Raw genomic sequence first — 14,650 nt, 5'->3', positions numbered from 1 at the left:
AACCATCTCTGTTCCCCTCCTAAGCACTTTACAGGTCATTCTATTTCTTTCCCTAGGTGTGTGATCATTGTGTGCTTTTTGTCCTCTTCCTTTCCCTTGCTCTGTTCCTTTAAATGCTGTTCAACATCTTCCAGTTCTGAGGATGGACCCAAAACATTGATTTGTGTTTTCTCAACAGATGTTGACTCTCCTGTTGAGTGTTTCTAGTGTTTTCTGTTCTTGTTAACTTATGGAATAGACTCCCTTCATGGGCAGTGAATGAGAGCTCAATTGAAAAACTCAAAAAAGGAACATGGACAGATTTCAGATTCAACAATGACTGCAGGAATTCTGGGCATCAAGGCAAGAAGATTATCAATATGGTTTGAGCAGGCTCTGTAGAAGGATCTAAGTCGATAGCCTAGATGGGCTGAATGCTCTTTTCTTGTTCCTTTTTCATGCATTCTTGTATTTCCGTCAGGGTTTCAGCAATGTCAGCATTCCCACGTGTCATAAATTTCACAAATAGTCAATTGTGTTAAGGCTGGAGTTTGCCAACTATTGTGTATCGAGGACAGAATTTGTCAAATTAACTGTACATGATATGAGTATATTAGATTATAGAATATTCAAGCATCTCGGTTACTTACTAACTACAACTCCTTCATTCTTATCTTCAAAGAACGAAAAGGCTGCTACCGAAATGTAGTGGAAGACGGGAGATCAGCTCTATAGACTCAATTTTTCCCTATTATCTGCACCGTTATTTTGGCATGCACTCTTTTTTTTGTAGTAAATTATAATCTCCAAGTTTCCCCAAAGTTTCTGCACCAGCGTAATTCACTTAGGTAGGATTTCTTTTAGCCTACGATTTTTTTACCTCATAGCCTGCCACCCGCGCCAATTCTGGCCAACTCCAATTTTTCTTAAGGTGGAAAAACCTTCTGGACAATTAATAAAATCAGCGCAGATAAGAGAATCAGCAAAGAAGATCCAGTTCCACAGTCGGGACTGCAGCAGCGGCAAGGGAGGGAGGGAGTGGGGGAGGGAGGGAGGCCTTTCAACAAGGGTTAGGAGCTGCACCGGCAGGGAGGGGGGCCTTTTTGGCCAAGGCTATGAGCGGCACCAGGCACCGGGAGGGAGGCCTTTTGGCCAGGGTTATGAGCGGCACCCAGCACCAGCAAGGGAGGGAGTCCTTTCGGCCAGGGTTAGGAGCGGCACCGGCTTCTGGAGAAAGGGAGAGGGAGGCCTTTCGGCCAGGGTTAGTAGCAGCACTGTGGGAGGAGGGAGGGGTGGGGGGGGATAGATTTTTGGCATAAACTCTTCAATAATTTCATGCTGGTAAGCTGCTGCAATGTGCAAGGTGCTTGTGTTGGTTGCTGTGAACAGGCCAGAATGTCCTGTATGTTTCACTTTCCAGACTCAAACCTTCGTGTGTCCCTCGTTACCCTGGCAACCCAATCTTTTTGGCGCAGATCTTAGGCTCCACCCCCAAAGCTAAAGGACAGGCTGCTTGGAGCCAAAATCAACAATTCACACAGGATTTTTTTTTGGCGTAGTTGGGCCCCAAAAAAAAGGGGCATAACTCTTCAAGTACACCAAAAAAGGGCATTGGGGAAAATTGAGCCCATTATGTTACTGTATATTAGTGTTTTTCAGAGCTATGCTGCAGTATAGAACTTGCAGAAATCAATAAAGTTAGTTCTGATACAGTTGAGAAGTAACTTAAAACATTAAAATTATGTATCTTTTAAGGCACTAGACAACACTTGTGCTAACTTGTCATAAACAGGATATTTCATTATGATTTTCTTTCAATTCTTTTTTTATATACTTATAACATTTTTTTAGTAAAGAAATAAACATTGGAGTTCATTTTCTACTGAACTCCTAGTGTAATTTTACGTGTTTACACTGTTGGCAAGAAGTCTCGCCTACCAGCAATACAAATCAGAAATTTGGGTGCACATAGCCCACGATTTTCCGATGGTCAGAAATCAGTTAGTGCACGCCTAAATTTCCACCTTCCACTGCCAGTAGGTAGAGTTTCCGTCAGCTGACTGGACACGTAAAATTACCCCCTCTAATACATATAATCTGAATAAGGATAAAAGTGTGAAAAATTAGATACACAGCTAAGAGGAATGAACTGCACAGCTTTTAAATCATTGCTGCTTGAAATTGTACGATCTGCTGCGACCTCAGTGTTTTAATAGATGAGACAGATTTCCGTTTCTGTGCCTCACGTCACGTCCAGTAAAGGTCTATAGTGTAAGTGGAACCTCACACTTTCTGTCCTTATGAGTGTTGGTCTGCTTATATGCACTGGTAAAGCAAAGTATTCAACACTTTTGAATCAGGTTTCCGGCAGATCAGCAGGCGGGATTGGTGGCAGGTCGGGTGGGAAATTTGATACTTTTGACAGTGGGTCTGGAACCCGCTGTCAACTCGTTCCCAAGCGCCTTTCCCGATGACGGGTCTGTCAGCGCTGAGCAGACCCGTCAGACCGTGGCGGGCAACCCAATTCAGACAATTAGTGGGTTGTTTAGAGCCAATTAAAAATGTTTTTAAGCTCACCTTTTGCATTTGACAGCTTGCCCATGGGGTCCATGCTGGTCGTGGGCCACATCTGTCCAGCTGAAGCAAGAGTTCAGTGGCCATCGAATCAGCTGATGAGTTGACAGTTTCAAATGTAAAGTAAAAGTTCCCATCTGACAGAGATATCTTCCCTTATCTATAAGCTGCATATCCGCAACAGATTAAGCATGCTGCAAGTCTTTACACAAGTCTCCATCCAGTCTGACTTCATTACCTCTCTCACCATTGACAGATTGCTCGTCATCTCTACTTCACCTGCCAGCTATTCCATCAGCATGGGTGCCGTCTATACTGTCTCACCTTGGTCCTCAGAATCCCACCACGATCAGCCGCAACACTAGCAGCACCAACAACAACATCAACCTTCTCCGCAATCACGTGATGCTGCACAGCACACAGGGCATCAGCACCTGTTGCTGCCCGGGAGGCCAGAGATGGCCTCACCATGGCCAGATTTACTTCACTTGACACTGTACACCCTGGCTGCCACATGATGCACCATTCCACACCGGCACTGTAAAGCATCCCTACAATGCCCAAGCCATTCCTTTCACACTCATGAGCATTGCCGGGGGTACCATTACATCTCACCATTCACTGCAACTCACTAAGCCACTTCTAAAGGTTCACACAGGTCTGTCCAAGAACTCATGGGGCAAGATTTTCAACATGTGTGATTTCGGGGCAGTCCTGATACCGCCTGGAAAAAGTTTGTGCCCACATCTGCAAATTTTGCCCAAAAATAAGGTTCCATGATCGGGGTGCAAAATCGCACATTGCACAAGGAAGTCTTTGCACCCCAGTCGAAAATCACAGCGTTAAAAAAGTTCGACATTTCACGCATGCGCAGAGGCCTTTCAATTTTCCTAGGTGCAGGCGGAACTTTAGGCCACGGGGCTTTCCTGCGCGCATGCACAGAAAACCCGGTCCACTTCAGACACAGCGTGAGAGATGGCGCAGCAAGAGGGCAGGCAGCATGCCAGACGATTCTCTCCAGCGGCTGCTGAGGCCTTAGTGCTGGCCACTGAAAGGAGGTGGTCTGCACTCCATCTGGCTGGGGGAGAGAGGCTGTTGCCCAGCATAATCTGGAGGAAGATTGCACAGAAGGTGTCAGCGGCAGACACAGTGGCCAGAACTGGTACACAATGCCGTAAGAAATTTAACGACCTCATAAGGTTAGTCAGGGTGAGTACCCTTCACATTTATGTCGGTCTGCCATGCTTGCAAGATCAATGTCTCACACACTGCTAAGTCTTTGACGGAGCTGCCTCCTTCTCAATGTGTTGCAGGCTCTAGTGTGGGCTGTAGAATGCAGCAGAAAGCTGGAGGCTCACTTCTTCAGCTATTGCCTCTTGGTCCTTAATCATTGTCAACCCTCCTCACACTCCATGGACTCCCACTGTTGATATGTGTTTTCCAAACATCACTCTGAGCCGCTATGCTACCTGCCTCTCACCTCCTCCCAATCTTTGAAAAACCTTATTCACCAGCCACATGGATTGAACTGAAGACATTTGCACATCCACAAAGTTCCAGCTATTGAACTATGGAAGGCACATGTGACACAACAGGAGGTACCCTTATTGGACCCTTATTGAACCCTTCTTCTTGCTCTTATTGCAGGCCAAGCTCTCCCATAACAGATGGGAACAACGACGAACAGGAGGCGGACAGCCGGAGTTCTGGAGCTCACCGAGGTGGAGCAGAGTGTCTCGGCCCTCATAGGCACCCCAGTTCGTGCAGTGGCCGGGGGCAATGCCGAGCCCCCTTCGGGTAGTGAGGGTATGTAAATAGAACTTGCGACTGATTTGACTTCCTTGACTCCTAATATGAAGTGGCCTAGCCCCTTTACATATAAATGTCCAATGCCACCTTTCTGGTATCACCCTGTCCCCCTCCCCTGCTGCTAACCACACGTCTGTTGCTTTCTGTTTACAGATGACCAGCCACGAGCACGCCAGCCTTCCCATGAGACATCTACATCTGGCCATGAGGGGGGGGAAGACGATGAGGGAGATGATGAAAATGTGCTGCCTGAAATTTACAGTCTCACAGACACAACATCTGGAGACGAAGGTGATTTCCTGGGGTTTGAGGACTCTGAGGCTCCTGGCACCAATGGCCTACTGCAAAGCCGAGCTGGAGGGGAAGCTCAGAGGCCAGCTCCCTGGAGGGTGAGTTGGCATAGTAGTCCTGCTGAAGAGCAGGCAGACATAGACCTGGAATTGCTGCAATGTCCAGGGAGGATCACTGTCTTCCCCACTGTCCAAAGGGGAAGTGATGGTGCCGAAGCAGGCCAGCAAGTTGTGGTGACACATTGGGCTCTCGATGCTGAGGCCCAGCCCCATCTGAATGTCATTGGTTCCCAAGAAATGAAAGATGCTGTCCTTCCTCAGGATGACAGCATTCCGGTTCGCACCACTGACTCTCCCACCATGCACCTTCTGCGTTCCACACCTGCGCCATCAGAGACTGCTTCCGCCGATGTTGAGGCCCTGCAGTCCGTAGCCGGGCATTCCAGGCCCAGATCATCATCCTAGGCTGTCTGCACTGTCTGGCCCACCAATACAATAGCCCTCAAGCAACCTTGCTGCAGCCACTGAGGCCTCATTGAGGAGGAGCAGCAGGCGTGGGAGGGGGATGAAGGGAAGGGGTAGTAAAACTCAGGGCAAGTCCCTTTAAGGGGTCTGAGAACATTGTGTAGATGCCCTCATGTATTGTGATGATGCTTATAAATAGTTCAGTTGAAGTAATCAGATGCATTGTTCTTGAGTGCCTTGCAGCAGAAGGCTGTTTATTGAACTGTTTCATTGTGCTGGCGGGGGAGGGGGCGGAGGAAAGAGAACTGTTTGTTACTTTGTGGGAGTCAATTTTCACTTTGACCGTTTGCCATTGGTGTCGTGTGTATCCTTCCAAAGTTCACCGGAAATGTGCCTTTATGGTTGCACAGAGCGTGGCCAGTTTTAGCTGCATCCCCCAGCTTCCTCCATTCAAGCAAAGCGGTCCATTATGAGCTAGCGACATGTGGCTCTTGGTTTGGCAGCATCTGGATGCGGCCTCCCCCATGGATGGGGTGGTTGTGCAATCGGGACCTCACCAAGCTCCTCTTCATCATCCTCCTCCTCCTCCTGAGATGGGCCTGCAATCCCCACCGGCAATGCCTAACCACTCACGATGGCCAATTTGTGCAGCATGCAGCACACAGCACATGACAATGAATTCAGAGACCTGTTGAGGGGAGTATTGAAGACTGCCTCCAGAGCGGTCCAGGCATCGGAAGCGCTGTTTGAGCACCCCAATTGTCTGTTCGATGATGTTGCGGGTGGCTGCATGGCTCTCATTGTAGCGCACCTCGGCTTCTGTGGTGTGGTTGTGGAGGAGGGTCCTAAGCCAGGTAGCTAGGCGTATCCTTTGTCCCCGAGCAGCTAGCTGTGCCCTTCCCTTTGTCACTGAAACATCCGTGAGACACTGCTCTCATGCAAGATGAAAGCATCACATGAGCTCCCTGGATAGTGGGCATTCACTGAGAGAATGTGCTGAGTGTGGTTACACACTAGCTGGACATTTAGGGAGTGGTATCACGTTCGGTTTCTGAATACCCATGCGTTGTGGAATGGTGCTCACAAGGCCAATGTGTGAATTCAATGGCTCAGTGAACCCTTGGGAAGCCTGCCAAATGCCCGCTCACTCTGGATGTCCCTGCTCATTGGGAACTTTATGAAGTCCAGAGCCTTTGTAACGTGCCAAATGCAGCGATGTATAGCATATTGAAAGATACTGCCTTTGTCCCCTGCTGTAACCTGGAAGGAGCCGGAGACATAGAAGGCCAACGCCACGGTCACCCTCACTGCAATGGGTAGCACAGTCCAATTGTTGCTGGTAGGCTGTAGGTCTGTCTGTAGGAGATGGCATATCTCTGTCAGCGCTTCCTTTCGGAAATGCAGCCTTCTCACACACTGCTCCTCAGAGAGCTGGCGGTATGTATCTGTAAATCCGTGGGGGTAAGCACTCCTCCCCAGACATCTTCGGCCTCCCCTTATCCATGGGCCGACATGGCCAAGAGCCCTTCTTCTAGCTTGATGCCGCCTGGCAATAGCATGCAGCATGATATGCTGGCAAACTAGTAATGCCCAGATTAAATTTTATCATGGACGTTGTAAGGACACTGTAATGGCAGATAAAACTGCCGCTTTCAAGTCGGAGCTTCACGCAGCGTGCTGTGTCCAGCTGTTGCAGTCAATGTGACCTGCAATGTAGGATCCTCATCCCTCTATTTAAATATGCTGCCAATACCGCCTGCTGCACCCTGGCAACGCCTGTTTTTTCAGACATTTTTTGGCTCGGGTGTTTAATGAGCCATTAGGGCCTAAATTTGCATCCGGGTGGTAGTGGAACGTTGCACAATTATTGACGTCATGATCTCAGTGAAACTAGAGGGCAGAGCAGTAACTTTTTGCGCCGCCGTAAACCATGAGCCGAATTTGCTGTCCAGGCAGTAGAAGCTGAACACCCACCATAACGCCTAGAAACCCTCTGGGGCGCTAACAGAAGGTGCAAACAAGTCGAAAATCCAGCCCCAAGTGTTGAAAATAAAGGTTTCAATGTTTGACAGCACATTAACAGAAACTTTACACGAACAGTGGCTACCCTTGTATGTTGTTAGTTGGTACGATTGTACTAGGATGAGTGTGTGGGGTAGCTAGTTAGATGGGGATGTGAAAATGTAGATAGAGAGAGATGGATGAAGGTGCAGGGTAATTTGGTGTGAGTGAGGTTGTGCAGTAGAGTAGGGAAGGCAAAATGATGGGAATGTGATGAGAGGCACAGCAGGATGGGGTTGAGTGTGCCTTTGTACTAGCATTTTCTGATCTACTGAGACAATTGAAACATTTGTGGCACTGCACCCAGGCCCTCCTGACCAACGTGCCCTCCTCTGCAATGTGCAACCAGGCTGCGTTGATATTCTGGGGAGGTCTCTTCCACCAATTGGAAGGGAAGAGGTCCTCCCTGTGTGCTATGGCTCCCTCCATGAGCAGATGGAGCGAGTAATGCGAGAGCCTGTCGCAGCACTGCATCTCTGTGCAGTGCTTGTCAATGTTTGCAGCACCTCAATGCTGGAGAACACTGACAACACAACTGCCAAAATAAATTTGGACATGGTCCCTTTTTGGAAATTGGCTGATGACGCATCATCAAATGACGTCACTCGACCCACTTCCTCTAATTGGCCAGCAAACATGCTGTGTGGGCTGAACAAGCCATATCAAGACAAATTCATTTCACAGGGTGGGATGGAGCCAGCAACGGAGTCAGGACCCGCTACCAACATAACCCACCAGGGACGCTCTGAGGAACAGTGTGTTTTGTTGCTGGTGGCAACTCAGGGATGGGAAGGTATCTGAAGAGTAATGCACAGGGCCTACCATACAGCATTTGTGAGTGCCATTGCATTATATCACTGTTTTTATGACACCTGTAGTCAATGGGGATATAATCCAATTGGGTGTCAGAAGTGTCCCTGACGACTACATGTGCAGGAAGTGTATCCTGCTGCAGCTCCTGACAGACCGCACTGTGGCACTGGAGCTGCGGATGGATTCACTCTGGAGCATCCGCGATGCTGAGGATGCCGTGAATAGCACGTTTAGTGAGTTGGTCATACTGCAGGTAAAGGTTACACAGACAGATAGGGAATGGGTGACCAGCAGGAAGAGCAGTGGAAGAAAGGTAGTACAGGGGTTCCCTACGGTCATCCTCCTCCAAAACAGATACACCGTTTTGGGTAATGTTGTAGGGGATGACTCATCAGAGGAGGGCAGCAGCAGCCAAGTTCATGTTACCGTGGGTGGTTCTGCTGCACAGGAAGGCAGGAAAAAGAGTGGGAGAGCTATAGTGGTAGGGGATTCTATTTAAGGGGAATAGATAGACGTTTCTGCAGCCACAATTGAGACTCCGGGATGGTATGTTGCCTCCCTGGTGCAAGGGTCAAGGATGTCTCGGAGAGGCTGCAGGACATTTTGGAGGGGGAGGGTGAACAGCCAGTTCTTGTGATGCATATATGTACAAAACGGGATGAGGTCCGACAAGCTGAATTTAGGGAGCTAGGAGTTAAATTAAAAAGTAGGACCTCAAAAGGTAGTAATGTCAGAATTGCTACCAGTGCCACGTGCTAGTCAGAGTAGGAATTGCAGGAAAGTGCAGAAGAATACGTGGCTTGAGGAGTGGTGCAGCAGGGAGTGATTCAAATTCCTGGGACATTGGAACCGGTTCTGGGGGAGGTGGACCATTACAAACCGGATGGTCTGCACCTGGGCAGGATCGGAACTAATGTCCTAGGGGGAGTGTTTGCTAATGCTGTTGGGGAGGGGTTAAATTAATATGGCAGGGGGATGGGAACCTATGCAGGGAGACAGAGGGAAGTAGAATGGGGGCAGAAGCAAAAGATAGAAAGAAGAAAAGTAAAAGTGGAGGGCAGGGAAACCCAAGGCAAAAATCAAAAAGGGCCACATTACAGAAAAATTCTAAAGGGGCAAAGTGTGTGAGAAAGACGAGCCTGAAGGCTCTGCACCTCAATGCGATGAGTTTTTGTAATAAGGTGGCCAAATTAACGGCGCAGGTAGCTATTAACGAATATTATATAATTGGCATCACGGAGACGTGGCTCCAGGGTGACCAAGGCTGGGAACTCAACATCCGGGGGTATTCAACATTCAAGAAGGATAGACGGAAAGGAAAAGGAGATGGGGTGTCGTTGCTGTTTAAAGAGGAAATTAACACAATAGTAAGGAAGGACATTAGCTTGGATGATGTGGAATCTGTATGGGTGGAGCTGCGGAATACCAAAGGGAAGAAAACGTTAGTGGGAGTTGTGTACAGACCACCGAACAGTAGTAGTGAGGTTGTGGACAGCATCAAACAAGAAATTAGGGATGCATGCAATAAAGATACAGCGGTTATCATGGGCGACTTTAATCTACATATAGATTGGGCTAACCAAACTGGTAGAAATATGGTGGAGGAGGATTTCCTGGAGTGTATTAGGGATGGTTTTCTAGACCAGTATGTCGAGGAACCAACTAGAGGGCTGGTCAACCTAGACTGGGTGATGTTAGCAATCTTGTAGTGCAAGGCCCCTTAGGGAAGAGTGGCCATAATACCGTAGAATTCTTTATTAAGATGGAGAGTGACACAGTTAATTCAGAGACTAGGGTCCTTAACTTAATGAAAGGTAACTTCGATAGTATGAGACATGAATTGGCTAAAATAGACTGGCGAATGGTACTTAAAGTGTTGACAGTGAATAGGCAATGGCAAACATTTAAAGGTCACATGGATGAACTGCAACAATTGTACATCCCTGTCTTGAGTAAAAATAAAATGGGGAAGGTGGCTCAACCGTGGCTAACAAGGGAAATTAAGGATCGTGTTAAATCCAAGGAAGAGGCAAATAAATTGGCCAGAAAAAGCAGCAAACCTGAGGACTGGGAGAAATTTAGAATTCAGTAGAGGAGGACAAAGGGTTTAAATAGGAGGGAGAAAAGAGAGTGTGAGAGGAAGCTTGCTGGGAACATAAAAACTGACTGTAAAAGCTTCTATAGATATGTGAAGAGAAAAAGATTACTAAAGACAAACATAGGTCCCTTGAAGTCAGATTCAGGTGAATTAATAATGGGGAACAAAGAAATGGCAGGCCAGTTGAATAAATACTTTGGTTCTGTCTTCACGAAGGAAGACACAAATAACCTTCCGGAAATACTTGGGACCGAGGGTCTAGTGAGAAGGAGGAACTGAAGGAAATACTTATTAGGCAGGAAATTGTGTTAGGAAATTGATGGGATTGAAGGCCGATAAATCCCCGGGGCCTGATAGTCTGCATCCCAGAGTACTTAAGGAAGTGACCCTAGAAATAGTGGATGCATTGGTGATCATTTTCCAACAGTCTATCAACTTGGGATCAGTTCCTATGGACTGGCGGGTAGCTAATGTAACACCACTTTTTAAAAAAGGAGGGAGAGAGCAAACAGGTAATTAGAAACCAGTTAGCCTGACATCAGTAGTGGGGAAAATGTTGGTATCAATTATTAAAGATGAAATAGCAGCACATATGGAAAGCAGTGACAGGATGGATTTATGAAAAGGAAATCATGCTTGACAAACCTTCTGGAATTTTTTGAGGATATAACTAGTAGAGTGGACAAGGGAGAACTAGTGGATGTGGTGTATTTGGACTTTCAAAAGGCTTTTGACAAGGTCCCACACAAGAGATTAGCGTGCAAAATTAAAGCACATGGTATTGGGGGTAATGTACTGACATGGATAGAAAACTGGTTGGCAGACAGGAAGCAGAGAGTTAGGATAAATGGGTCCTTTTCAGAATGGCAGGCAATGACTAGTGGGGTGCCACAGGGCTCAGTGCTGGGACCCAAACTATTTACAATATACATTAATGATTTAGATGAAGGAATTGAGTGTAATATCTCCAAGTTTGCAGATGACACTAAGCTGGTTGGCGGTGTGAGCTGTGAGGAGGACGCTAAGAGGCTGCAGGGTGAATTGGACAGCTTAGGTGAGTGGGCAAATGCATGGCAGATGCAGTATAATGTGGATAAATGTGAGGTTATCCACTTTGGTGGTAAAAACACGAAGGCAGAATATTATCTGAATGGCGACAGATTAGGAAAAGGGGAGGTGCAACGAGAACTGGGTGTCATGGTATATCAGTCATTGAAAGTTGGCATGCAGGTACAGCAGGGGGTGAAGAAGGCAAATGGTATGTTGGTCTTCATAGCTAGGGGATTGAGTATAGGAGCAGGGAAGTCTTACTGCAGTTGTACAGGGTCTTGCTGAGGCCTCACCTGGAATATTGTGTTCAATTTTGGTCTCCTAATCTGAGGAAGGACGTTCTTGCTATTGAGGGAGTGCAGCCAAGGTTCACCAGACTGATTCCCGGGATGGCAGGACTGACATGAGGAGAGACTGGATCGACTCGGCCTTTATTCACTGGAGTTTAAAAGGATGAGAGGGGATCTCAGAAACATAAAAAATTCTGACGGGACTGGACAGGTTCGATGCAGGAAGAATGTTCCCAATGTTGGGGAAGTCCAGAACCAGGGGACACAGTCTAAGGATAAGGGGTAAGCCATTTAGGACTGAGTTGAGGAGAAACTTCTTCACTCAAAGTTGTTAACCCGTGGATTTCTCTACCGCAGAGTTGTTGATGCCAGTTCATTGGATATATTCAAGAGGGAGTTAGATATGGCCCTTACGGCTAAAGGAATCAAGGGGTATGGAGAGAAAGCAGGAAAGGGGTACTGAGGTGAATGATCAGCCATGATATTGAATGGTGATGCAGGCTTGAAGGGCCGAATGGCCTACTCCTGCACCTATTTTCTAAGTTTCTATGTTAGTTCAAGCCCCACTTCAGAGACTTGAGCACAAAATCTCGGCCGACACTCCAGTGCAGTACTTAGGGAGTAATGCACTGTTGGAAGTGCCATCTTTTGGATGAGACATTAAACCGAGGCCCTGTCTGCCCTTTCAGGTGGATGGAAAAGATCCCATGGCACTATTTTGAAGAAGGGCATGGGAGTTCTCCCCAGTGTCCCAGCCAATATTTATTCCTCAGCTAACATCACTAAAACAAATTATTTGGCCTTCATCTCATTCCTATTTGTGTGACCTTGCTGTACACAAATTGGCTGCTGCGTTTCCTACATTACAACAGTGACAACACTTCAAAAATATTTCATTGGCTGTAAAGTGCATTTGATTGTCCTCAGGTTGTGAAAGGTGCTATATAAATACAAGTTACTTCTTTCTTTCATTCCTCTCAGGTTCACCTGCTCCTCTCTTTTTAAGGTGTGCTCTGGTGTACGTCAGAGTGGTTATGTGGTGAAAGGTCTACAGGAAAATGTTGCAAACTGCTATACACTTTACCAGTCTTATGAGGATACTGGGGGCTGGATTTTCCTCCATGATCCTGCCCAGAATTGGGCGAGATTGCGGCAGAAATGGCAGGAAAATGCAGCGGTGGTACCGACCAACACCTCCCTGCGCTGACCTGGATTTTCACCCGCATTGAGCACTTCTTCCGTGCCCACTGCATGTACCATGTAAATGCCAGTGAGGTCAGGAGGGAGGGATTGATTTATGTTCCCATCCCATTTGCCCCTGTTAACATTGATCCCTGGGACTGCCTAATTAAAGGTTGCAATAGGCCTATGGTGGTGATGGTAAAGGGCTCAAAGTCTTCTGATGGAGAGAGAGGGTACCCAGCAAAGGCCTCCTCTCCCTCCATTTACAGCTGAACACCTACCTTTGAAGGAGTGATGTTCCACCCTGTCCCAGATTCACTCCCCCAAAAACCTCTCCAGGAAATGTGGCCCCATTATTCCTGCAACACCAATACAATCATCTATAGCATTTCCTTTTACCTCTCTGCTTATTACATGTCTTTTCAGAAATTGAAATAATTTGTGCTTTAATTTTTTTTACACACTATTTAAATAGGATGTTCAATTTTCAACAAGCAGGTCTCTATTCTTAAGTTAATAAAAAGTGAGCTTACCATAGTTGTTTCGTGTATTGAGCCAAAGCTGTTAATGAAAATATTTATTTGTACGTCAACTGGAATACCTAGAAAAAAACCAGAAGAATTGTTAATCTCACAGAATAAATATTACATTTACAAGAACACAAGATAGTTAGAGAAAAGAAAAGAACATTTAGCACTCTGATGTTTACTCTTCTTGCACCCCAACTCTCCTGCCAAAGCATTCAACTGTATTTTGAACAACCTCAATGTTTTTGCTTGGCTGATTATTCCAAACAGGTATCATTTTTTGAGTAAATAATTTATTCCTGATAACTTTTAAATTTACCTTCTGTTAAATTTTCACTTGTATGCTATGATCCTGCATTCTTGGCTTAATGTGAACTAATAAGTGATAGGTTCTTATATACAGTATAAATGCACACGAAGCCCATGCTTGAGAGAAGGTCAGTCTGTGACCTGTCCTTTATTCCTCAGCACTCCAAGTGATGAAGGTGGGTGGACCTTCCCCTTTTGTACCTGAAGGTCCAGGTTAGGAGTGTCTGCCACCTAGTGGTCATTGTTCTCACAGTGTACAACTTAGGTCAGATTATACATGGGTTACAATGCTGGTTGAATACATGACATCACCTCCCCTCCAAAAGTCTTATTGGGATCACAAGTTGAGTCTCTCTGGTGGTTTACGCTCCCTTGTAGAGCGCCCGAGTTGGGGCTCCGGTTGTTGGGCGCTGGCTTGAGTGTCTGCTGCTTGCGGTGCCTCAGGCCTATCCAGACTGCCCACAGTGATTGGGCTCTCCTCCCTTTGGTTCCGGTGTTCGGTCACCTGTGGTGGAGTGAACTCTACATCGTGTTCTTCCTCTGCTTCTTCTATGGGGTTGCTGAATCTCCTTTTTGTTTGATCCACGTGTTTGCGGCAGATTTGTCCATTGGTAAGTTTAACTAACAGAATCCTATTTCCCTCTTTGGCAATCACAGTGCCTGCAAGCAATTTGGGCCCTGCAGCGTAGTTGAGGACAAAAACAGGATCATTTATATCAATACATCGTGCCCTCACATTCCTGTCATGGTAGTCATATTGTGGCTGGCGCCTGCTCTCGACAATTTCTTTCATGGTGGGGTGTATAAGGGATAACCGGGTTTTGAGCGTCCTTTTCATTAGCAGTTCTGCGGGTGGAACACCTGTGAGCGAGTGTGGTCGGGATCTATAAGCCAACAGGAGGCGTGATAAGCGTCTTTGTAGGGAAGCCACTTGGATTCTGAGCATCCCCTGTTTGATTATCTGCACTGCTCGTTCTGCCTGGCCGTTTTAGGCCGGCTTGAACGGTGCTGTTCTGACATGGTTAATTCCATTGGCTGCCATGAAGTCCTGGAATTCAGTGCTCGTGAAGCACGGGCCATTGTCGCTGTCCAAGACGTCCGGTAGACTGTGGGCGGCGAACATTGCCCGTAGACTTTCTACCGTGGCAGAGGATGTGCTTTAATTTAAAATGTCACACTCTATCCATTTGGAGTAGGTGTCTA

The 14,650-nt window shown here is 46.9% G+C and overlaps 1 protein-coding gene across 2 annotated transcripts in view; it reads right to left on the bottom strand.

Moving 5' to 3' along the window:
- The window catches only part of glrbb (glycine receptor, beta b), a 246,645-nt gene that overhangs the window by 167,634 nt on the left and 64,361 nt on the right, over positions 1-14,650 (bottom strand). For both annotated transcript variants that reach the window (XM_070865245.1, XM_070865246.1), the window contains exon 4: positions 13,145-13,212. In XM_070865245.1, the coding sequence (XP_070721346.1) occupies positions 13,145-13,212 (68 nt within the window). The remainder of the gene's footprint in view (positions 1-13,144; positions 13,213-14,650) is intronic.

This window comes from Pristiophorus japonicus, chromosome 2 (assembly GCF_044704955.1).
Source record: "Pristiophorus japonicus isolate sPriJap1 chromosome 2, sPriJap1.hap1, whole genome shotgun sequence".
NCBI classification, from domain to species: Eukaryota; Metazoa; Chordata; class Chondrichthyes; family Pristiophoridae; genus Pristiophorus; species Pristiophorus japonicus.
Note: the sequence above shows the minus strand (reverse complement) of the source record. Positions and strands in the feature narration are given on the sequence as shown.